Source organism: Diorhabda sublineata, chromosome 3, assembly GCF_026230105.1.
Source record: "Diorhabda sublineata isolate icDioSubl1.1 chromosome 3, icDioSubl1.1, whole genome shotgun sequence".
Taxonomy (NCBI): Eukaryota; Metazoa; Arthropoda; class Insecta; order Coleoptera; family Chrysomelidae; genus Diorhabda; species Diorhabda sublineata.
The window spans coordinates 265,210-291,147 of NC_079476.1; the positions used below are offsets into that span (position 1 = coordinate 265,210).

At 32.8% G+C, this 25,938-nt stretch overlaps 1 protein-coding gene across 1 annotated transcript; it reads left to right on the forward strand.

Moving 5' to 3' along the window:
• The first annotated feature begins 3,905 nt into the window (after positions 1-3,905).
• LOC130441028 (tyrosine-protein kinase-like otk) lies at positions 3,906-20,461 on the forward strand. Its single transcript, XM_056774487.1, has 16 exons — positions 3,906-3,963; positions 4,300-4,423; positions 8,087-8,247; positions 10,458-10,599; positions 11,250-11,386; positions 11,504-11,658; positions 11,717-11,858; positions 13,243-13,551; positions 13,697-13,966; positions 14,108-14,383; positions 15,354-15,500; positions 16,056-16,295; positions 17,993-18,276; positions 18,368-18,613; positions 18,674-18,895; positions 20,038-20,461. Exons 1-16 carry the CDS (start codon positions 3,906-3,908, stop codon positions 20,125-20,127), a joined length of 3,003 nt encoding a protein of 1,000 aa, XP_056630465.1. The 3' UTR covers positions 20,128-20,461.
• The last annotated feature ends 5,477 nt before the right edge of the window (positions 20,462-25,938 follow it).

Genomic DNA, 25,938 nt, shown 5'->3' on the forward strand with positions numbered 1-25,938 from the left:
TTTAGATCGACGTTGTTAGAGCTTGAACTTCCTCTTAGTTAATTAGTAAATGTCTCAAATTGCTGATATAACATTTTTGCTCTAAGAAGAATTAACACAAACACAAATCAAAAACAGAATAGGATACTCGGGTCCATCATTTTCAACAATTAAAAGTTGTCTCGCTGAGGACCAGAATCATTAGAAGACAGACCGGTTTTTTCCAAAGAAAGTGTTCTAAGGGTCCTAAATGAGCAAGGTGGTTGCCTCGAATTCTCAGCGCAGTGCAAAAGCAGCGTCGAGTAGATCCGACTTCCAGACGGAATTCCATGAAGTGTCATCGTGTCAAAAAAAACTCGATGTAACGAAAACCGTCACCTCAAGATCATCCGAAGTATGTACTAGCTTCATGATAATGCTTCAGTCCACACTGCCTAGCTTTCCAAGGCTACTGTATACTACTTAACAGAGATTGAAACCCTGTATTTAAACTTGGATCCGGATCTCCGTCAACTATTTTTTGTTGTTGAAGGCCAGTTAAGAGGTAAAATATTTAACAGCGACGATGAAATTAAATAGGCGGTAGTATACGATGCATCCATCATCTTTTATATTTGCATAGAAGGTTTAGTCAGACGTTCTGAAAAGTGCGTGGAATTAAAAAAAAGAATAAAATAATCACAGTTTTTTAATTTGTAACCTTTCTTTCTATGTTAGGCTAAATTAATGAATTCTGGTTGTTCAAGTACCGTTTAATTTTCACTTGTTTCAGTAAATTATTGAATTCCTTTTTAATTTGAAAACCCTTAACCATCTACAATTCGTTTCAAAGACCAGTCCTGAATTAAAGAGACTTAGTTAAATAAATGCCGCTTGTATATAATACGCACTTTGATATACCCGGCTTGTTTGGAATTCTTCATAAAACGGATGGAGCTCATTTGCGAAACAGGTTTTAAATTTTTTTTATTGGGCGAGGTTTTAAATTATTATATAGACGATAAAGAGGAAAAACGATCAAGTAGATCAACATATCAAAGGATATACCATCCGATATGGTTGGAACTTAATTAATACCTATCAATATTTCATTGACTTCAATAATAAAATTCCCACTTATGTATCTCTGGATTTAATTAATGTACAGTGCGTCCTAATTATAAACATTCATCTTGAGTCATTTAGGCATCATTTCATCTGGATTAAATACGTGGGAAACAACTTTTCATTTAGCTTTCCACATTATTTTGGAGACTTGCTTTTATCTCCAAATCTTGCTGCTCGTTGTCGGAGAAAGGTTTGGAGTAAATGAAATAAGTATGTCCTAAGCGATCTTTTGGAATTGCTTGATGTTTGTTGCTCTTCAGCTCAGTTGTCAAAGTATGTGACTGGTTTCTATAAGAATTTAACACATGCGAAATCTCAAATTTTTACAATTTTCTTGTGTTATTTGCTCGTGTACCTGTCAAGATTAAGATTCTTCGTATTCTTCAATTGACATTCTCATTTTCAAAGTCTTTCTTTTCAAATATTTTATCTTTTACAACGCAATTGATAGATCATAATAATGTATGGCTTAAAAAAAACTTGAAAAACACTATATGAATAAAATTATTGACGAGACAATTAATGTCACTATTATAAAAACGTAGGGTGTTTTTAAACTAACTCTGAGTCTCGTAATGAGACCACTAAAAAATTATAACCAATGACACTAGTCATAAATTTCGATATCGCCATTTTGAGCGAGTTTGGTAGTGAATAAGGGAAAGGAAAGACATAATAACGGACGATCTAGAATAGGAATCGAATCCATATCCACGCTTTTCATTTAGTCTTAAAGCCAAGAAATAATCACTCGTAATGAACAATCTCTTTATTTGTCCTACATAATTAATCGATTTATTGAAATTTGATTTGTTTTAAATGAAACGCACTACCAATTTTTATTGAATCCATTGATGGGAATCCACCTCTTATACTTTATATAGTCCAGTCATTTTAGGTAGATTTAGGCAAGAATTTCGGAAAATCGAGATAATCAACTATAAAGTCGTTTAAACTTGTTCATTTGACATCCTTCTATGTGAGCAACTTTAAAAATCGGGGGTCATAAGTCAAAAAATGGATTTTTTGCACATTTTTATCAAATAATTCGTTTCCTATGGGTTTTACGCTAATTGTATTTATTATCAATATTGTAGAGCATTAAATTCTCTACAACTTTTGTTTTAAAAATTTTTTCATACAGTGAATCGTTTCTGAGATAGAGGGCGGTTAGAATCACGTTTTAAATCAACTGGTAGTCCGGATCAAAATAATTTGGATGAGCTTGCAGCACTGCAGCATTTGAAGAAGAAAACTGTTCAGTTCAACGGGAAAACGACGACGATGAAGAAGAAGAAAATTGTAATTAGAACATCACATTACATTTTTATTTCTTTCCTATTGTCTTTTATTTATTTAAGAATAATTAGTATAAATAAGATATGAATTATAATTTGAAACTACACGGGCAGGTAAGTTCTATTAAATGAATTTATACTTGATTGGAAATAAATAATTAAGCAAAAAATATTTAAATATAATATAATTGTTGATAAAAAATGAAAATTATTCATAATTATATATTTAGCAATAATTTATAAACTTTATAAGAGATTATTTTGATCGGGACTGCCAGATGATTTCAAACGGGATACTAACCACCCTCTATCTCAGAAACGATTCGCCGTATAAACAAATTTTTCAAACAAAAGTTGTAGAGAATTTAATGCTCCAAAATATTGATAACGCATACAAATAGCGTAAAACCCGTAGGAAACGAGTTATTTGCTAAAAATATGCAAAAAATCGATTTTTTTTTTGACTTTTGACCCCTGATTTTCAAAGTCGCTTACATCGAATTATATGTGAGTGTTGAGAGGAGTTTTAGGATGTCAAATGAACAAGTTTACACGACTTTATAGCTGGATATCTTGGTGAAATACCTTAAATGACTGGACTAATATGAATCTGTTTACAATATCTCTTACATTTTTCAAGATCCATCACGTTACATTTTCAGAACACCTCCATATTCAACTTAGCTTTTTACAACTAAGCCGTTAATTTTTTATGTTTACTTTTTCTTTGAAGCTTTCTAGAGATTAAACAAAGTTTTCTCAATGTTACGCAAACAAAAACTGGTTTTAGTAGAACCGGAGTAAATATTGACATCCGTATTATTCCCACAACGTCAAACATCGAAGCTGCTGCCGTTATTATTTCTTCTAGAGGGGTATTATGAATTAATGCTTTTCATTTGGTCAATAGAAAAACCCATTTTTTATCAAAGACGATTTTACTCTCAACAAAACGAAAGCATAATTGAAATAATGAATTAAATCACAAGAATCATAAAATTTTTGATAAATAAAAATAGAAATAGCTGCTCAGAAGAAGCAATTAACCATTAAGATGAAAATATAAAATGCTAAAACGTTCAGTATATATCTTAAGCGATAAGAGACATGATAAATAAAATAAGAATATTATTCAGAAAAGGAAAAATAAAATGCAGAGAATATAAAGAGATAAAGAAAACCATCAGGAAGAGTATTAAAGATAACTATAGATATAGCACAAGAATACTATACAACTTTATAGTATGAACCATCAGATATCTACAAAAGAAAATTAAGAACTCATACTATAAAGCGAGTTTTGGAATCAACTGGTAATCGCTTGGTACCAAATGGCAAATGCTCAATTGATTAGAAGCTACTGTGATGTTTGCAATAACCGGATGTTATTCTGATATAAGATAACAGTGTTGCGAAACTGCCTTTGGCGGTTTCTTCACGTTATGGAACTAAATTGACCTATCAAGCTCCTGTAATTGTGAAACCCTTTTGCAGAAATAACGCCTTCAGCATCCAAAGATAATGTTAGCGTGTGCTTCGTTGCACAAGGTTTCGTTTTTCGGCGTTGATGAACCTCTATGTATTCACTCCTTACTGTGCTTTTTGGGTATTTAATCATCGCATGTTCCTCGACACAATCCATTTTTATATTGAGATGTAACTCTCGATTTTAGACTTCTATGATAGTCATGTCCCAACAGGGCCCAGCACTCGTTTTTTGTCATTATTTTAATGTTTTTATAATAGAAAAACCATTTCTGTAAAAGAAAATGGATTAATTTCCAGTAGTAAAAAATCACCTGCACTGTATATTTCAGTTCTTATAAAGTGTGTCATTATACTCCAATATGTGAATTATTAGATTAGATCAACGAAAAATTTCGAATGAGTAAAATTTTTAAATGTATTATTTCAGGGATAGACGAGGTCTCAGTTCAACTTCAAGAACCCGAATCAGTGTCATCTATAAAACCGGGCAGCGATGTCGTTTTGAGATGTCATCTGGATGCATCCGGGGAGGTCCACTTTGAGTGGTTTCGGTGAGTATAATATGGGCGTCAAAATGTGTATATTTCGTCCCCCTAATTTCCTAATAGTGGTAACACTGATCAACGATACTACCGGAAACAGTGGGATGCCAGTTGGGGACGCTAATTTTGTTTTGTTTTCGGTATTTCTATCGTTTGACGAACGAACTGTTTGTATCTAGATCTAGTTAATTATTTGTCGGAAACTTAAAAACGATATATTCATAATTACGAACCACGTAACAATAAAAATTATTGGATAGTGACTTTCATTTGTGAAAATAGCAACTTAGAAGAAACGACTTTTAATGAAAAGGAACTTTTACCTAATTGAAAACGTTTATATACATACAATCAAACGCCAAGAAATGCGACGAGTTCAGGCTGATAACCTTGATGAGCCAATTGCTTAAGGTCTTACTTAATGTGCAGCCTATCAAAGCGTTACACAATTTGGATTTCGTGAAGGTCTAGGAACAAAGGAAGCATTGGCCAGCTTATTAATACTCCTCCAAAAATATCTAGACAGAAGAAATATGTCTCATAGACTACGAGAAAGCCGTAGTTTATTAGAAATCTTGCAATAGGCGATGGCGATGATGGAATGGAAATTAACGGCAGGGCATTAAACAAATACGATTCGCAGACGACACGGTTATCATTGCAGATAATCCAGAAGCCTAATCGACAAAGTTGTGAAAGTGGAAGATCAACTAGGCATGAAAATTAATGTAACAAAAACAAAAGTAATCATAACAAGACTTCCAAACCCTCAACTGAACATAAACATCTGTGACACCACAATAGAGAAAGTTTTTTTAATTGTAACTTATATTTTAACAAAGTAATTCCTGACAGGGCGTGTCAATAATAGAAATATTAGTCAAGGTCGAAGTAAAAATTCGAAGGAAAAACGTACTGAGCTTTCATTGTTGTGCTGGAGAATGAATCAATTCTAATACTTGGTATTTTCATTTTTTTTAGCTTTAGAGTTGTTAAAATAAAATTCAATATTACTAGATATCTCTGCTTTCAAATGTTGCCATATGAATACGAATGTTGTTGATGCCAGAATTATCATTTGCTATAATCAGAAATGGTTAATTAACAGCGTGCCTCTTTACAAAGTCAATTTGTTTGGCGGTTTGTCATAGTAGATAATGTTTGGGTGCAACATTATTCCTCAGTAAAAAAAAATGTGCTCCCAACGAACCAAAAACCGTCTTTTTTGATCAATAAGATCCTTGCCACAATATTTCGTTGTTATTATGAAGGAAAAACGATAATTTGTTAATATTATGTTGATATGGATTCCTCTAATTACTTTCTGTTTCTCAGCTTGTTGGAAAATTATTTCAGAGAAATGAAGAATACATGGTAGAGATAAACATATTTTGCGGAACTTCCGAAATACTATTTTTTTGAGTGTTTCTGGAGTCGTCACTTCATTTGGTGGACCTTTGTCGTGCTCGTCTTCGCAGGTCGTACGGCATCGCTTAAATTCTGATACCCAATATTTTACTGTTGATTCCGAAGGAGCAGTCTCACCCAGAGTAGAAGAATCTAGTTCAGTTTTTATATTGGTTGGGCTGAGGCATTTCAAATAAAAGTATTGTATCATAAAACAATGACCAAATTTTTCTGTTTACAACTTGAAACATATACTGCAAAGATTATATACACGCATATACTGTATAAATTGTGTGCTGTCTAATACAGTGATATTTCTCAAGCAACAATATCTAGTTCAGGCCTGGTACTTCTAGAACTTTGGATACAAAAATTCGGAGGTTAATTCGTTTTTTTCTTTAAATCTTCATTTAATTGTTTCAATAAATAGTTGAAAATCTTTGTCAAATGATTCGAAAATAGCAGAAATGAATGAGATAAAGACTGTCAAACAAATTGTAAATAAGTAAATATCATTGCGAAAGTTAATTTGTCTTCTGATGAAATAAAACAAGAATAATCTTGTTTTACCTATTAGCGTGAATATTGATATGAATATGGGCAAACAAATAAATCATTTTTAGTACTTTATGGCGTATTTTATGACTTACAGCACACTAAAGTTTTATAGTCCACAGCGCCAAGCAATTGAATTATGACATTTCAGTAATTGTAACAAACGATACAATACATTGCATCCCATTAGAGGGTTATCATTAAAAGTATATGAATTCTGATTATATTATTAACAATTCTCTGGTTATCATAAATATATTTCAACCAATTTTATATAAATAAATAAATTAATAATTGTATTGTTATCAATATTTCTTTCGCAGTAGTTCAAATGTATTAATAATCTGTATTATGACTTGCAATCCATTGGAACCCGAAATATATAAGGTGTATTTGAACTACTCAATAATTATTTTGATTTATTACGGGCTTGAGATTCAATTTAGCCTTTAAGCTTCTTTAAATATTATCGATTAATTCCATTTCGATTCTAATTTCAGATCCTTAGATCTACTAAACGTGCTCTATTCAAGAGTCGTTTCTAAATTCTATTTTTTTTATTGTGGAATAAAACAAACTTTTCAAAATGAACTAATTTTCGCTGAGGACAATCCATTCGAATTAGTTTTACAAATTATTAGTTGGCGCTACATTGAAGAGTTGTTTCCTGATATATTCCACATCGATTTTTTTGTAATTTATATTGATTTACGAGGATGGTTCCAGGAGTACCTGGCCTAACCTAGTGATGGCGCTAGTTGCTTGAAACACTGTCTTAGGAAGTACACAAGCTATACAAACAGCATATGTTTCACTTTTGAAGACTCCACGTTGTCTAGAGTTTGTTTGGCAGCCATCAATAGTGAACGTTTTAAGTGAATTTTTAAACAGCTTCGTGGAGATGTTTCCATCGAGTATTTGGTGTCATTTCACACTCGAAACAAAAGAACAATCAAAACAATGGACTGGAAAGGGAGAACCGGCTCCAAAGAAGGTAAAGATCGTTCTATTTGCAGACAAGGTCATGGCGTCGGGATAATTGTCATTGGTTATCTTGAAAAAGGAAAAAATGTCAACGACGAGTATTATGCGAACTTATTGCAAAGTTTTAGCGAAAAAATCGGTCGCATTTTGATGAGAAGAAAGTGTTGTTTTATTGAAACAATCCACCAGCTTACACAATCGTTATTGTAATGGCCAAAATCATGAATTAATGTTTAAATTGCTACCTCATGCACCCTATTCGCCAGATTTAGTTCCTCTGATTATTTTCTGTTCCCAGACTTGAAAATATGGCTCGGTAATCAAAGCTTTTCCAACAATGCAGAGGTGATGTCGGGAGTTAATGGCTATTTTGAGGAGTTTAACGATTCTTATTATAAAAAGGGTTTCGAACTTATTGAACATCGCTGAGAAAAGTGTTTGGATCTAAAAGGAGATTACGTCGAAAAATGAATATATTTTTTTCCAAAATTGTTGTGTTTTTTCTGTTGGGATCATCCTCGAAGTATTTCTAACTAAATACTGTGTAGTATAATGACATACTGTATAAAATGACTTCGCTTTTTCAACATCCAATTCTAATTTAAGTGGAAAAGCAAACAATTAAAAATACAGTCGAGTTAAATATAAATTACGTATACTCTCAGTTTGAAGATTGGACGCTTTGTGCGAAAAGCTAAAACTCACGTGCATTATTTTTGATTACAGGAATACAGACCATTTAACGAAATCAGCCAGGCTTGAAATTAAAAAGAAAAAGTTGCACATAAAGTCTGTGGAGGCATCTGACAACGGCGTTTACAGATGTGTCGCCAAAAACGAGGCCGGAATCCGACATTCAACAACAAATTTTGCATTAATCGTCGCCGGTAAGAGTTTTAATTTTAACATAAACCCAAACAAATTATCAAATTTTCAAATTTCAAATTTCCAATTGATAAATAGACTAAATATTTACATTCTTATGAGCTTGTAGACGCAATAACAAATTTCATGATGCATATTTGCAAAAACTAAAAATAACAGCAAGAAAAGCGTGGATCCGGGGGGGGGGTCATGACCGCTCCCTAAATCCTGATTAATTAACTTTGTTTTTTGTTTCAAAGTCGATGAAGAATTGAGCTTTAAAGTAAACATTTCATAAATTTCGTCATTATGTTGTCAAAAACAACGCAATTGACTTATATTTTGTGGGTAAAACGCTTAAAATACCATGTCTTTGGGGGAGGACTCGTCCTAATATTAATGACCCCCCTTTGTGAAGACCCTGGATCCACCCTTGCAGCGAGATAATATTTTGATATCCCATACTACTATTTTTATATCGCTCCTGATTATTAACTGACCTATATCGGCTTTTGTACCAAAAATTTATACTTAACACCAAAAAATTACAATAATCCCAGCTGTTTTAGTCACGCCCGCACTTCAAATTGTGTTCGAAGACCGAATTTACTAAATGATCACCAAATTAATGCAATATTTCTACCTAGAAAAACCTCTATGATTACCATAAAATATTGGCACATATTTGTGTTCCGATGTTGAGTTCTTCAACGGAATTAGGTGAAGACCGTGATAAAATCACGAAGCGTACGAAAAAACGTCGAAGGCAAGGCAAAGCTTTGGTGTTGCAAAGAAAATTTATTACTGTGCAGAGGATTTTTCGAAAATGAGAAGACTTGGTCAATATAAAAACGGAAGACTTTATATTTTCATTTTCCCTCTACACATACACTTTAACTTTGGTCTTGATGCAGCCAATGCAATACAAACTGCCTTTGCTCACACGTTTGGAACCGATACTGGGCGTAGGCAAACAAATGTTGAGAAAATTGTGCGAAAAAAGTCGCAAAATGAAAACGAATGGTATAACGAATATCTGGTATTTGAGCGCATCGCCGGGGACTTCTGCTACAAACAAGAAGTTTTCAATAAAACCATAAAAGATGATGGCACGCTTCGTGAGCGTCATCCTCTGGCGCAGTTCTTGGTAATTGCTTTTGAAATAGTCAAGGATCTAATGAATATATAATTGATACTGAAAGACGGTTTGTTCAACTGTGGACAGTGCCTTTAAAGATGTAGCCAAAAGGTTACCAACTAAGCTAATTTTCTCTTATAAGATGACAACTGGATTTGGATAGTAAAAATCATGAAAGGCCGTGGGAGACGAATACCAAGAGCAACATTTTAGCGAGTGAGAAGCGAAAGTGCCCCGAGAAAAAGTAAATTGATTACACGGCACATGCAATTGAGCAAAGTTTCTCAAAGATTATATTTGCAAGCATTTCGTTGGACTGGCAATTCGGCTTAAGCATGTCCAACTACCTTCAGAGGATTGAGCAATTCCGATTGACATGAAGAGGGCGACCAGCAAAAGCTTGTATAGTAAATTATTACGGATGACTGATTCTTCTTAAGATTTTTAAAATGTTTTTAATAAAGGATTATCGAAATTGCAAGACCTTTGGTTGAATAAACGCTCAATAAAATCATTTTTTTTTTTGGTAGTGGTTAATAGTGTGGTGTTCGTTAAATATTTTTTGGGGTAACAATGATTTGTTTGGAGTCATTTGATTTAATAGGATGGTAAGGATATCATGTACACCCCGGATATATTATGTCCCCTTTTCTAGCGCCTTTAGGTGTCCGTTAAAGCGACAGTACCTCTATAGGACTCCTGTTAGTATTCTTGAGTTGTTCTTACTTAGTCTGATACGTTCAGCAGATCTTCTCTGGTTCCCTGGGGCAGGCAAAGACAGGGTTCCGTTAATTTGTTTTACTCCTATCTACCTTCTTTTCCAATGCTTTTTCTATTTTTCTGGAATGTGATACCAAAGAAGTGTTCAGGTATTATTAAGGATTTGTCTGCTTTAATTTTAGCGAGTCTGTCAGTCTGTGCGCCGGAATCCATTGCAAGTAACTTTATTTTTCTTGACTAACTCTTTGATTTGTCAAGGCATTCCCAAACTATTGTACACTTTATGGCATTGGAGCTCATTGTCATGTTAATATCAATCAATAAAATAATCTATTAAATATATCGGACGTATTCGAAATTTTTTCATTGTTTCAGGAAACAACACTCCATTGATTCAAACCGTTCCATCCGATATTATAATAAAAAGAGGTGACACAGCCATTATGGATTGCTCTTATCAAAATGCAGATGTTATTGAATGGTACCTAAAAGATCAAAGACTTGAAAATAACAATAGGTAAGTTTTATTTTGATTGTCCTGAATCCAACGATGCAAATCAAAACAGGAAATACTATAAATGTAAGGAAATTAGAATATAAAAATATATTGCTGTTTACTTTTCTTCACTTGGCAAAGTTAGAAAAAAATTCCACATCACACACAACGTTTTTCAGCTTGCCAGGAATGTACCATGTTTTTCTACCCCTTTCCCTTGTCACATAGCTTCTTCCAGCCTGTCTTAATTTGCGTCTTTTATTGTCCCTCTATTCTGTGACTGTATTTTTCCGTTTTTCGTCCTTATTTAGCGATTTTAAAGTGGCCGACGACATCACAATAGCAACTGCGTTAATGGATTTGGTACAAGCAGTGGATGTGGATTATTAAGAAACTAGACATATAATATATTACAATAACACGTTTGTCTTGATATTGAAGTTCTTGTAAAAACACTCCATACTTATTTAATTATAATAATTTTATAGAAAAGTGCTTAAATATACTCGATACATTTGAAACCGTTTATAACGATTTAATGAATTTGAGACATTTTTTCGATTCTCCTTGTATTCAATTTCGAAATAAAGTTTTTTTATAATTTCAGTTAATTTCAAATATTAAATTTAGTTGTCACCATAACGATTAATTATTCAATTTTCTAATTTTAGATTAAGCATTCACTCCAACGGAAGTCTTGAAATTAACGATGTTTCCGAATCGGATCAAGGTTTTTATACTTGCGTTGGTATTAGAAGCGAATCTGGAGAAGTTCCGCAAAAATACACTGCCGAACTTAAATTGTCATGTAAGTAGAAATGATATTATACAGAGTGCCTCAATTATATCAACATTGTTGTCAGATCTTTCCTTTTTCCGAAAAATACTTTTCTATATATTCAGGAAACCAATTTTTTTGTTCTAGACATCGAATCGTTCACACCTACCTCATTTGAACCAGCACTGCCAGAAAACTCTAGAAAAATTGTAGGTGAAGGGTCAACTTTCCAATTGACTTGTTTACCACCAAAAAGTTTACCACCAGCAAAAAAATGGTGGGAGAATCAACACAAACACACCGTATGTCGCCAATTAAATAAATAAATATTAAAAATGATTGTGATATTTCTTGTTACAGATTTCTGATTCTGGTGAAATAAGAGTGGACGACGGAAGGTTGATTATTGAAAATATCAAATTCGAAAATGCGGGACGTTATAAATGTGTTGCGGAAAATATTGCAGGAAAAACAGAAAAGTCAGTCGAAGTTATTGTTACGGGTAAGTAAGATAAGAGATCTTGGAAATAAATAGAAGCGAAAAAGTAGCTTCAAATTTGCGTCAACTTTATTCTCCAGAGGTAACATCAAATTGGAAGCATTTCTGGAAGGCATATTTCGGACTGGCTTTCATCGGTTCTGCTGTTGCTTACTCTTTGTAAGAAATCGTGTCTCTACATTTGTTTTAGAGAAAATACTTTCTTCGCACATCTCTTGTATTTTTCACCCATCTGTTTTTTCAACTTTTGTTCATTATTATCTGTTTTTAAGGTCGAAACACTTCCTTAACGTTCTTCGTATTTAACTGACTCATTTCCACTTAACACCACTTTCAACTAATCCCAAAGCTACCAGATTTTCGCTTAGACACGGAATTCCACCGGTGACTGATCTTTCAAGCGGACACGACGATGTAAGACGCCGTCTTCACATTAGTGGCTGTACAGACGATTCAGAATGCATCTGAAATATAATGGAGAAAGAAACTGTAAACCACGTCATTGATGAGCGTCCTGCTCTTCTTATACGATTTGGTAAAGCCTCATCATTAACTTAGTGAAGTCAAAAGGATCAAGTTATAGGACGTCGACGTTTGGTAGTTTCAGTGGGCACGCCTGGTTTATCAGAAAGACTAAGTACTTAACAGTCATGGACCACCCATAATCCAACTAAAAACTATATTATCACACTAGACAGATCGTAACATTCCGAACGAAACAAGTTGTTCAAGATCTTATTCTACGATAGACACTAAAGCGGACAAAATAAAAAACTGACTAGTCGGAACGGATGTAAACTTTCAATTGCTTGTCTCTACACTTGAGAGCCTTATCATATTAGAGGATTGCGAGCGTCTTCAAAGCGGAGCGGACGCGCAAAGATCTCGCCGCGCATAGGCTGAGATCGCTGCGAGTATAGTAATTAAGAGCCTCTCTTCTGGTGTCACTGATGTCATAACTTATATGTGTGTTTTCATGTCCTCCGGCGTCTTCGAATTAACAGATCAAACAGTAGTGTTTGTTCCTCGGAATACATTTTGTTAATGAGGATATTGCGCGCTACAAACACGTATTCGTAGAGCGCTCGCTCCGTCCCGCATCCGCTCGCTTTCACTTACAAATACTTTTCAAGTTGTAAAGTTTTTTTCGTTTCCCTACTGGTAGAAACGTATATAACTTCTTGTGTTACCAGATCTCAATACCAAGTTATTGTCATAAATATTCAGTCTATTTTTTATGATTTACGTATCTTTGATTTTTACTCTTAATCTTCATATACGATATTGGGAAAAATTAAAGGAACATTCAATTTATCTTTCAATATTCAATCTGTTAAAATTTAAATTAAACTTCGCGATACGATATACTAAACGTTTTGTTTTACAGCCAAACCAAAAATAACTGTTCCTCCAGAAAGTATAACAGTTGACGAAAACGAGCAATCAATGTTAACTTGCGAATTTGAATCGGGATCTAGAGAACACACTTTAGTTAAATGGAGGAAAGATGGCAAATCTTTGAAACACGAATACGATGAAACCGGCCATTCTCATCCCAGAATTAAGAATTTTAAGCACAATGGAACTTTAGTAATAAGCAATACTCAAGCATCTGATAGGGGAGAATATATGTGTGAGGTAGTTACAATGGGACAGAGACCAGTTTATTCCAAACCGGCAACAATATCTGTAATTGGTAAGTGTCAAAACAGTCCAGTCAGGCATCTTACATTTAAGTTATTAGGTTATAAAGGGTCTTTATTATGGAGAATACTTCTGATAAGAATTTATAACGTTTACAATTATTTTGTCTTATAAAATTTCTTATTTTTATTTTCCAGAACAACTTAAGTTCGTTCCCGCGCCGGTGAATAAAAAAATGGAATTAGGAAGTGTTGCCAAAGTTCACTGTAAAGCTCAAGGTACGCCTCCGCCAATAATTCGTTGGGAAAAAGAAGGAATCCCCGTCGAAAATGTATCCAACCACATTTCAGACATGAATGGAACTCTTCACTTCAATGGAGTGTTAGCTGAAGACAAAGGAAGATACAATTGTATCGCTAGCAATAGTCAGGGAATTATTAATGCTTCTATAAACATCGACGTTGTAGGTAAGTTTCTCGAATAACCATCATTTCAATAAAGAAATATTGTTAATAGTGGCAACACCGCAAAAATTGATGGTGTCAAAAGAGAATTGGCGAACCAGTAGTTTTTGAATTGAATAATAATCGTATAAAATGTTTTTTCAGTGGCTCCCAAATTTAGCGTTTTACCAAAAACTCCTTCTGAAGCTTTCGAAGGCGAATCGATTCTTATTGATTGTATAGTAGAAGGAGATCCGAAACCAACAATTCAATGGGATAAAAATCTAAAAATGAACGATTTTGATTTGGAGAGATTTAAAGTTTTAGATAATGGCACGTTATACATCAGGGAAGTTCGTAAAGAAGATGAAAATAAATATGGTTGTACTGCTGGTAACAGCGCCGGACTGAATAGAAAAGAGGTGCAATTGATTGTTTATAGTAAGTATATCAATTCAAAAACATTATCATTATATCATATAATATATTACATTACTCAAATCATCGTGATATATTTTCGAAAAGTAACTTCTCGAAGTAACCTAAATCATATGCTTAAAAACTGTATCTGTTGAATTGGTTCTATCCTAAAGCGGCAGATTTCAAGGGGCGGCAATGTCTTTATGTACGTTCTTTTTCGATAATCATAAAATTAATATCATATCATCAATTTGTTGATGTTAGGTTTGATAGGAGATAGTTAAAATCTCTTTCAGTCTATTGAATTATTTTGTTTTCGTAGCTGCATAAGTGGAACACCCTGTTTCGCATAAGTATGTTGATGGGAACGGCAGAAGAACGTTCCAGACCATTTTGGCAAGCGTTGGATATTCATCGCGGATTCTGACACAAAAATCGCAGAGAGGCGTCGTTTTGAACAATGATTCCATAATTGTGTCTAATGACATTTCTAAAAACGACACCAGGCTTTTGCACGTTTGGTAAAAAAGAAAGTTCAATCCATGAATTCATTTTTGTACGCTGGAAAATAGTCGCAAAGCTTTCCATTTCTTTCTTACCATCCCCAATAATTCAAAAATCTACTGGAACACTGTTGTCTCTTTACATATTAATCGTAAAGTCAATTTTTTAAAGATATCCCCAATAAAACACAGTCGAAAAAACTAGGTTTTATCATACAAACGGTCTTTCAAATTATACACACGAAACGGATCGACTGCACTAAATGATTCACTAAACTACTCGATTAAATTACAACAATCGAAGAAAAATATCGATTGTTGACCGATTGTTGATGTTCGCGGAGCCCCCACAGAGGCTGAGAACTTAACACAATCAGTTGACAATCACTTGAACTAACAATTATTATATTATATCGAAAATTTTTATTGCATTAATAAAATTTTTTAATCACATTTCGTATTTTTGAGTTTATTCTTTTTATTTTTAGCGTTAGACAATTCTCATTCTGGAGATTCAACGGTAACTAAAGCCGTTTTGATAACTATGTCTGTAGCAGGGGCATATATAATTTTAGTAGTTGGATTGATGGTGTGGTGTAGATACAGAAGAAAATCAAGAAAAATTCTCTTAGATGGTAAGCATCTTTACACAAGTGAATCCCATATTTGTAGATCCTGTAGAGAAAATAGTTTTTGCTTTTATCCACTCCAAAAAAATTAAAAGGAGGGCTAAAACATCGCTGATTGAGTCGATATGATGAATAACAAACTTATTACTAGGGGAAACACTCACTATTTTGTTAGCTACTACGAAATCGTCCAAGGTGACGAAAAAAAAAATTCTGATAAAGTTTGAGATCTTAATATCAAAATTTAGAGATGCCGCGTTTTTTTAGAGAAGGAAAAATGAGAAAAATCACGAAAAATATGTTGTTTTATATTTTTGAGACATTTTTTTTGTAGAAAACTATAAAGGATTGTTGAAATCATCATACATTATTTTAGATTGAACATAAATAAGCATAAATTAAACAAAAAAGATTAGTTTGTTTATGGTTTCGTTAAGATCGAGAAAAAACGAAAACCAGATTGAAAACACTTCACAACTTTTGATAAAACATTAATCAATTTAATCAAGGCACTCGATTATATCTTTAATACCTTAAAAAAAAATCATTGTATACTTTTAGTTCCAAAAGCTGAAAATGGTGATATCGAACATACTGAACTCAAAGAACCAATAAACGGCACTAGCTCCACCTCCGTAAAAATGAAATTAAATGGAATAGAAAATCTCAAAGATGGACAAAAAAGTGATGGTGCTGAAACGACTAACTCCCAATGCTCAAATCAGTCCAAAAAGTCGAAATCCAGTCTATATGACAAATTAGCACTATCAAGGACACACCTTAAGGAATTAAAACTTATTGGTAAGTTTATATTTCGAATATTTTTGGAACATGGTGTTGTATTATTCATTTAAAAACATCACACTTCTTAATAATATTTTTGCTTAGTTTGAAAAGTACTTATTATCATTGGGTGTATTAGGAAGGAAGTTACGATGTCTGAGCCACATAAAACAATTGATTACAATAAACAAGTGAGAAGAATATGAGGAAGAAGACCGAAGACCGAACGTGAAACCAAGATACAGCACAAACACTCAAAAGAAAGGAAAATGTGGCAACAAACAATAAACAAAAATTTTGCAAATGTAAATCGAAAAATACCTAGTGCAACTAGGGGATCAACGAATCAAATACTATATGGACTATTTTTATTTAGACAAATAGAGAAAAAGAAGATGACATATTCATCTAAAATGTCTGTAGTGTACTTTTGTCCTATCAGCTGCTCCTTATCTATCCCAATCCAGTCTCTCAAGTTACTGAGTTGCAAGACACTGCACTATCTCTATGATACTATATTATATGTAGCTGTTCTGATTGTCTTCAGAAACTTAGATTCGTAGATAAACAATATTCTTCCACAAATTTCATTATTCCAAACAACTTGTTCATAAACAAAATGCAGCTTTTGTGTTCCCTTATCAACTCCTCTTATCGCATTATTACAAAGTTATAACGATCCCAAAATGAATTTTGTAGAGTAGTACTTTTTCTCAAGGTACAAAGTACGACTTTCAACACAACAAACTTTTTAACATTTTGCTAGAGTCTTCTTGAGTTCTCAAAGTAACAACAACATATGTTAATAAGTTAAGTGGCATTCTTTCGGCCTTCAACTGAATGAAATATTAATCGATAAATTTTCGCTGATGGTCGTTCATTCTAAAGAAAAATACTTTATAAACTTTAAAAAAAGCAAAAAACCAAAAACCAAACCTAAGTTTTGATGAGCAGTGTATTATACAAAAACAAACTATCCTTTCTCAACAAACAGGAATTAAGTTTGAGAATATAAAAATGATGTGTTATGATTAATATTTCAATTTTAATTAAGAAATCAAACACCTTGGCCAAAATCTCCTAACGTCACAAGACTGAGGCGTGCCCAGGGGTTTTAACCTCTTATTGTCATTGACCAATGACGTGGTCAGCAGTTCCTTCCTCATCCATGCACCAGCAGCATTCGGGATGATGCATATAGTGCGGAGACGGTATCTTAGATGACAATATCCGGTTAGAAGGCCAGTGACCAGTCGAATTTCGTGCCTGTTTAAGTAGATTGACCAGATCTATATGACAAAAAATTAATTCTGTGTCCATTGGTGATTTAGCTGATGTCAATATGACAAAGGAATCAACCTAATCGTTGTCTTTTTCTGCTCAAGTGTTTGGGCACACAAATAAACCACTTGTAGATAAATTCATTGATCCGGCAGGCCATTTGAACACGCCAGGTCGAAAAGTAATTGTATTAATTAAACCATTTTCCAAATAATTTTCTATCTTTTCCACAAATAGTCCCTGGGTTACTCATACTCCTTCCGTGAAACAGTAGTCATTTTTTAAACTTATTTATACGTTTGTTTGAATAACTTTTTTATCGTAGTTTAATTTTTTTTTAACCAACGGAAGATAAAACGAATCTTAACTCACTCAACGTTAATTATAATTTGACTGTCTATTAATTTGTAATTTTCTGATTATCGTGTTTATAGGTCGGGGAGAATTCGGTGACATATCCGTATCCAAAATACCAAAAAGTGCTATTGCAAATGATAAACGTCATTCAAGGAATTCCCAAACGAAATTTGAATCTGAAGATAAAGATGTCCACGTATTAGTAAAAGCACTGAACAATACAAAAGACGAACATTGTCTGACTGAATTTAAAAGAGAAATTGATATGTTCAATAAATTAAATCACGAACATATTACAAAGTTATTTGGATTGTGCCGAGAAACAGAACCGCATTATATGATACTGGAACATACTGATTGGGTAAGTTTTATACTTATTTTACTCTCCATACTATTTTCCTTATAAGTAATTCAAATGTTTCCATTTATCTTTCACCTGTCTATTTTTTTAGGGTGATTTAAAGAAGTTTTTAATTGCTACCCGTGGGGGTAATCCAACACCACTAACAATTGCTCAAATAATAAGTATACTGCATCAGATAGGATGCGGCATGGAATATCTGGCCAATAACAGACAAGTTCACAGGGATTTAGCTGCAAGAAATTGTTTAATATCTTCCCTTTTGGTTGCTAAAGTCGGATTACCGAGATTAACAAGGGATCCATACAGTCAGGAATATTGTAAACATGTTAATCAGGTGGGTGTGCCAATTAGATATTTAGAATTTTTTTTATTAAGTAATATTTTTTTCCAATAGATAATACCATTAAGATGGTTGCCGTATGAAGCAGTTTATGAAGACGAATTTTCAACGAAAAGTGACGTTTATGCTTTCGGTGTATTGATGTGGGAAATTTTTGCTCAAGGAGAACTACCTCAATCTAAAATCAACGATACTACTTTCCTGAATAAACTAAAAGAGAAAAAAATCGAATGGAAACCCCATAGTACTACACCAGAGGAATTGGTGGTATTACAGGTAAGTGTTAAGAACTTTCGTTCACCTGAAGTGAACATTCTTTTTTTTTATATATGCGCGCATCTAGAAGTGTCTAATTCATTTTACTCTGACAGTATTAGTATCGATAATTAGCTGATTGAATTATTCCATATATATCATAAACTTAGTAGTACCTTTCTGGAACTTAGTTAAGTGAAACTTCAAGGGACGTGCAAATTGGTTTCACTTATTCAGTGTCTCAAACATCCAGGTTAAATTAGAGGTTAGAATACGGGCATTTATGTCTTCTTAATATTTTGGTAATTCACAGGAACAGTTTTAATACTCTGGAGTCGTAGATTTTCCGATTAATAGTCACAGTTCATGACATTTTCACTTAGTTTTCCACCATGTCAGGACTCATATTCTAAGGTAAAAGTAGTTTAAAATAAGCCCAATTCGTCTTCGTTAAAAATTTCATCAACAGAATAATTGTGCAAAAGAACTGACAGGTATTTAATCCATTGGCTACATTTATTAACATCGGCGTCCACAACTCTTCTAACCAATCATTGCTACTACAAAAATTATGGATACCGAGCCTTCGTCCGAAGTTGTGTGACCCATTTTAGCAAACACAGTTCAAATCCAGTATATTCCTTGTCCTCAGAACATTGTTATTGAATTTTATTTTTATTTTAAATTATTCTATAGAGAATGGATTTTTGCATATTAAATTCGATACAGACTTCATCGCGTGTCTTCCGACTTTCATAAACTTCGGTTTTTCAGGTAGTAATAAAGATTTTAGCATTCGTTTAACATTTTGAAATTATTGAAATTACTTACATTGTTAAGTACGGAATTTGCAGGTAGAATAAGACTAAGTAAGCAAACAAACAAATCGATGTTATCTCAGTTATAGAGGTTTGTGCATATAACATTCACTCGCTGTCTCAGTTATAGAGGTAACTCGAAAAAACGAATCCTAGAAATGCGCTTTAAACACAAACTGAAGTGGACAAGACCCAAAAAAATTATCTACGGAAAAAAATTAAAAAACGTATACACGAGTATCTTGTATTTTGGACAAATAAATATTGATCAAAGGATTAAAAAAACTATACAAATATGTTATTCAAATACTTACAACATTTTAAGAAATAATTTACCTTTTTTAGGAATCTTGCTGGAGCATTAATCCACAAGATAGGCCATCGTTCACCGAAATAAGCTCGCAAATCGGTGAAGTACTCAACTCATGTAAATAGAAGGATAAGAAGGAGTAGATTATAAGAAACACAAACCAAATTTATTATTCAAGTATATTTGATCACGAATTTTTAATATGTCGTATGCTTCCATATATTTTGAGAATGTACTGAACTGTTACACAGTTTTTTCTAACTGACTTTTAGTATTAAGTTTATTTATTTTATAATTTTATAAGTGTGTGAGATGTTAAGATTTTTTAGTCTGATCTCAGAAATCCTGGTTGACATTTTTTGAATTATATTTATACAGTATTTCAACATTTTTATAAGACTTTCACGGGATAATTTACGATTATATATAACGGTAATGTTAATGTCATATCAGTAAACAAAGTTATACCATTCGATATATATATATATATATATATATATATATATATATATATATATATAAACAATTCTCTACAGTGTGTCCCATATATATATAACAACATATAATTCATAAAACTGTGAATTGATTCTTTGTAAAAACTAAATATAAAATTCCATTAGTTTGTATTGTTTATAAATAGTAGTAGTAACACCTATTCTAATTAAATTTTATTTTTTTTAATTTTCATCTTGTAATTTTTTGTTTAATTAATACATTTATCATTATTCATACCGGCATCGGTTATTACTTCATATTTTTCAAATCAAAATATTCCGAAAATGGTACACAGTATCCAGTTTTATCAAGAGTACCTTTTTGGTGTAAAATTAAATAATGTTGTTGCTAGTAGTTGCGCCAAAATTGTAAAAAATGTGTATTTGCAAACCCCAAATATTTTTCATAGTTGTAAATTATCCCGTTATAAACGAATCTGATTTTTTGGGAATATGTATCATTATATTGATTCCATTTTTTTATATTATATTTATAATATTTTGTCTTTTAGAAGATGGCAATAAAAAAATGTTATTGGATTCAATATAAAAAAACAACAATTCATTGAATTAACTAATAATATATAGATATGAGAAAGTGCTTTCAAAATTTATCGAGACTTTCGAGATAGTATACATCAAAATTAATTTGTAATCTGATCTTGATAGTATGAACTCGGTTAATCCAAATTTTATTTACATTCACTAATCCAAAATTATTAGCAGATATTAATTTTTTGTGTGTAAGTGTATACGCCTCGATAAATCGTAATAATTTTACGATAAATCGAAAATGCAACGATTTTTTGTCAACTAAATTGCATAGTCCACTACAATGCATCATTATTATTATTAGAGAAACGAGGTTTAAAGTTATAATCCTCCCAGCGTCTAATTTTGACCATTTTTTGACTTTTGATATTTCTTCTCTATCATCAGGTCAAAGATCAAACTTCTATATTAACGTTTTACAACGTATTTTTGATTGTTGACAAGTTTTCGTTACTGTTAAGCCTAGTTTACACGAGGCTTGGTATTTGCCTTGTGTAAACAATTTTTCAAATCAAACAAGCGCTGTCTGCTAACGCCGTCAATTTTTTTAAATCAACCTCCGGCCGCGTATCCATCGACCTCCGCACCCAACGTTGCGGACTCGTGTAGATGCATCACGCCACTCATTTGCGAGCTCTGTATAAGTGAAAGTAGCTCAAAATGTTCAGTAGTACGCCGCAACGCCTACGGTTACTCAGAAGGATCTTATAATCTTAGTTCTTCCAGTATCAAAGCAGAAGATTCAGTCTATCGCTTAACCGTTTTCTTATCCAAAGTAATTTCGCTTTTTCATATATATCAACTCTTCTCTCTGTTAATTTTGTTGCAGACTTTGCACTACGAATTCATTATTTTTAACGTGAATTTCGTCTAAACAATAGGGGCCAAGGCAACGCTGGCTTGTCTTCTGGACTGGCGCCAGCCAGTGTGAATTCTGCTTTAATCAGTCAAATAAGAAGATCTCTTATATAGTACAATAAATTCAGTTTAAAACCCTCGAGGATTTAATAATAAACATGTGTATAAAATAAAAAACTAAGCTGCAAACTAAGCATTCTCGTGAACGATGAATTGGAATTGCAGAAATTGATTCCGATTTTAATAAATCTCTACATTGTCTATTGATGATCAAATTATTTTTTAAAAATTCTGTATCCAATGAATTGTAACACAAATAGGAATTATTTCAACCATCTTCTAAAAGACGATGCAATAAAACACAAGAGTCCAAGACTTATTATATCTATTTATATTTGTACATATCATTTTTTTTAATATTTAATTGTATCTAAAGCATATCATATATTCTTAAATTTTAGAATTTTTTTTAGAAATAATTTTGTATATTATACATTTCGGAGCCACAAAGCACTGCCAAAATACTCGGTTTTTGTATATTTGCCGATGTTTTTAAAAATATAATAATAAAATCGATATAATGTATCTGGTTCATAAAATAAGATGTAATACAGTTTCAAACAGAAAGTTTCGTTCGGTTTATTCAGTTGAAAATAATATTTAGTAGATTTAAACTACTACTCAGCTCAAAATTTGCTCCAATTGTTAAATTATAGCAATATTCAAAAACCAGCCACGTGTCTCAAAAGCAATAATTATTGAGAGAGTTAACGAAAACATATCTTTTTATACATTAGTTTCGATCTACACTTTTTTTAACTTTTCATCATCGATCAAATTTAAGCTTTTTTATAGTGAGTTTTCAGTTAAAGTGACCATATTTTCTAGAATTCAATGACACTTTGCTACCTACAATCAAAAAGAAATGAATCAAGTAGGAAAGTAACTTTTAATAATTACAATTCCAACCAAATTTTTATTTGGTAGGAGTGGAAAATTCCCAAAATGAAATCATTGTTAACACAAACGGCATACAATGTTTTTTTGTTCGTCGATGGTGGAATAATTAATAAAAGTGATACTTTAATTTGCTCCTTTTCAACGGACACTTTATGATTCACTCAGATAGTTCTTCTTACCTCTACAGTTCATAGTTCCATCATAAATGAAAATGAGAACTAGGAGAAGAAGATTAGCACTCGTAGGGCCAGAGAAATACGATAGAAGCAGACTAAAGCTACTAAAATATAAAGAAAAGAATCTCGCTCAAAAAATAAGACAATCTACAGGTTTCATAGAATCTGTGATAGTATCCTGGAAAGCAGAACTGTTTTGTTGCGTGATACAGGACTAATGGTCACTTTATTTTCAGTACATCAATTAATTTTCATTTTAAACAAATATTTGATTCACCAACATATAGATTTATGATGAAAAAGTTGAAGTTATAATTTGTTTCTGTTTTGACATAAACCGATCGAAATAAATCTGCAAATGACCGAATCCAAAAGTACGTAAACAAATATTCTTGTTATGATACGAACTTACATTTATATAAGATGTTCATAAATTGAAAATTAACATTTTAAAAATTGCTTATCTGTGTAATCAAGTTTTAACACGAATCCCTCAAAACTTCACATTGGAAACAATCGTGTTTCAATTCTAAAGACTTCTTTTGGAAACTATTCCGTTACTATAAGGATTTAACTTGAGATTGAGTCCCGTCAGCAAAAGTTGGAAGCCCCATCAACACTTGTCATGAAAATTGTCAAAAAACTGTGATTAAGTAAGTTGCCCTTGCCGAACTACGTTAAGGTGACCTCAATGAAGGTTGTGGATGTCTCAGCCATTCAACTCCGGAAATTTGCTATTCAGACCAAAAAATAGGTATTCTAATATTATTATCCTTGGCTGTAGACTATCTTCCTGCAATCTTTGTTTGTTACACCATAAAACGTTTACGGACAAACAAACAATTAAGGACCTAAAAATTCTATTTACTTTATAATTGGGGATTAATATAACTGCATCCCCTAGTCCCTTGTTCCTTTGGATAACCCGTCGTTTTTGCTGCGTTTCTTAAAATAAAACCATGACGTATAGGTCAAGCACCTCTCTCATTTGTTCTTCGAAATTTTAAACGATTTTTCGATCTTTATTTTGAAGAGCAATGCTGGAACAATAGAAAAAGTATTGTCATACAAAAGAAACTATATAGCCACATGGTACCAGAGTACAGCATCTCAGGACAAAGGGACAGTTTACCATACATGATAAATAACAGTTCAAAAACCTTCCAGAAGCAAATTATTATTGAAAATTTCAACGACTTATGTTGTACAATGTAACCTAAATGAAGTTTACCCTGTTGCCAATAAGGCGCCACCCTTATTTAACACGGATTATTCTCCATCTTTCTACCCTTAGTAACTATAACGATGCTAGTTAGGTTATTCTTCTTCTTTTTCTTTAACCGTCGCTACGGTTCTTGAAGAATCAGAACCTTCTCAACAATCAAACAACCACTAGCTAGATTAGGTCCGCCTCAACGACCTCCAACCACCGAAGGCGCGGTCTTTCTCTCAGTCGCCGTCCTTCAGGAACTTTATATTTTTTGTGGGTGTCGATCAGAAGGCATCATCTCCACGTGTTCCAGTCTCCTCAGACGTGCCCCTCGGATGAACGCCGCCAAATCTGGCTCGCCCTATATCTGTCTCAGCTTAGCATTCCTTTGGATTCTCCACGTATTCTTCTTTCTCTTGTACATTGTCCTTTGTATACTTGATTATACAATTATGGAATATTCTCTAGTGTTCTATAAATATTTTGGAACTGGAATTTTAACAATCAAGTTTTAGAATTTGATTTTTGTAATGAATCGTTGATACCTCGGTGTTTTCCAATATTTGAAAGATTTGTAGTGCATACAAGAGATTCGAGTCCAAGATATTAAACTTCAGAATGTCACATTGAGCCACTGTTTTAAGATTTGTCTTTTCTCTTTTAAATATTGTAGGCTGACTAAAACTCTAACTACCTAAAGAAGACAATACAGTTAAATAAATTAACAATACTATTATTTAGTTTTCTTCGCATTGCTGTTGGTCGACAATCAAGTGAAGAAGACACTTTATGCCGGAAGTATTGTCATGAAAATTGTAACAGTGGCACTGCCAAAATTGTGACTTAATTTTATAGAAAATTAATCTTCTTCTACTACATATTTTTAGAAATATTCTAATTGATCAAATACGGACATATTTATGTTATAAGGGTGTATAAAATATAGCTTCCCGTAATATAAAGATTAAGACTAGAGAAGCTTACAAAAGTAAAGCAAGCAATACCTATTGAAAGATAAGCAGTATGATTAACAAAAGCCTTGTGGACTATTAACTGCGTTACCTCCATAAGGTGATAGAAGATCATAAAATCATAGGTGAAGGTCGAAGAATTATTAAATGTTAAGCTTGGCAAATGTATATTATTCGGCTAATTTGTTGTCGTTATTCCTGGATGAACAAATCCAAATTTTCTCTATTCGTGCTGATCGATTTGTGATTCATATAAGCATTTAACTGTTACAATTAAGTAGAATTCTCAATCAAATTTCTTAATATTATTTGGTGAGTAGGAACAATCAACATCTAGCCTTATAATCTCGAGTAAATTTAATTTAAACCATAAATATTGTTGCTATCTTATTTAACTTAAAATCACGTTTATATTTTGGAATATTTTTATAATGTACGGAATATTCTGTATTGGAATTTATTTCAACTATTTTTATAGGTAGGGTGAATTTATACACGCGGGGTTTCTAACTCACTGAATTTATTTATACATTAAACAATGCTTTTAGACCGGTTTAAGAACTTCCTCCCATACAGATAATGGTAACACTACTCCACGGACTTAATACTACCAAAACGTCAAGAATGAAGTCTTCCTCTTGTAATGGATATTCTAATATCAGCGCAATGGTTAAATGTCTCTTCAAAGTGTCGAATGACAGTCTCCATCCCAGTG

What these genes read in the sequence shown, in the direction of transcription:
- LOC130441028 (XM_056774487.1), top strand. Translation starts at nt 3,906, where the DNA reads ATGTTAGCGTGTGCTTCGTTGCACAAGGTTTCGTTTTTCGGCGTTGAT. An exon ending in CGGCGTTGATGAACCTCTAT is followed by an intron (nt 3,964 to 4,299) that starts GTATTCACTCCT and finishes GTATTATTTCAG; the next exon opens with GGATAGACGAGGTCTCAGTT. An exon ending in TACTGGAACATACTGATTGG is followed by an intron (nt 18,277 to 18,367) that starts GTAAGTTTTATA and finishes CTATTTTTTTAG; the next exon opens with GGTGATTTAAAGAAGTTTTT.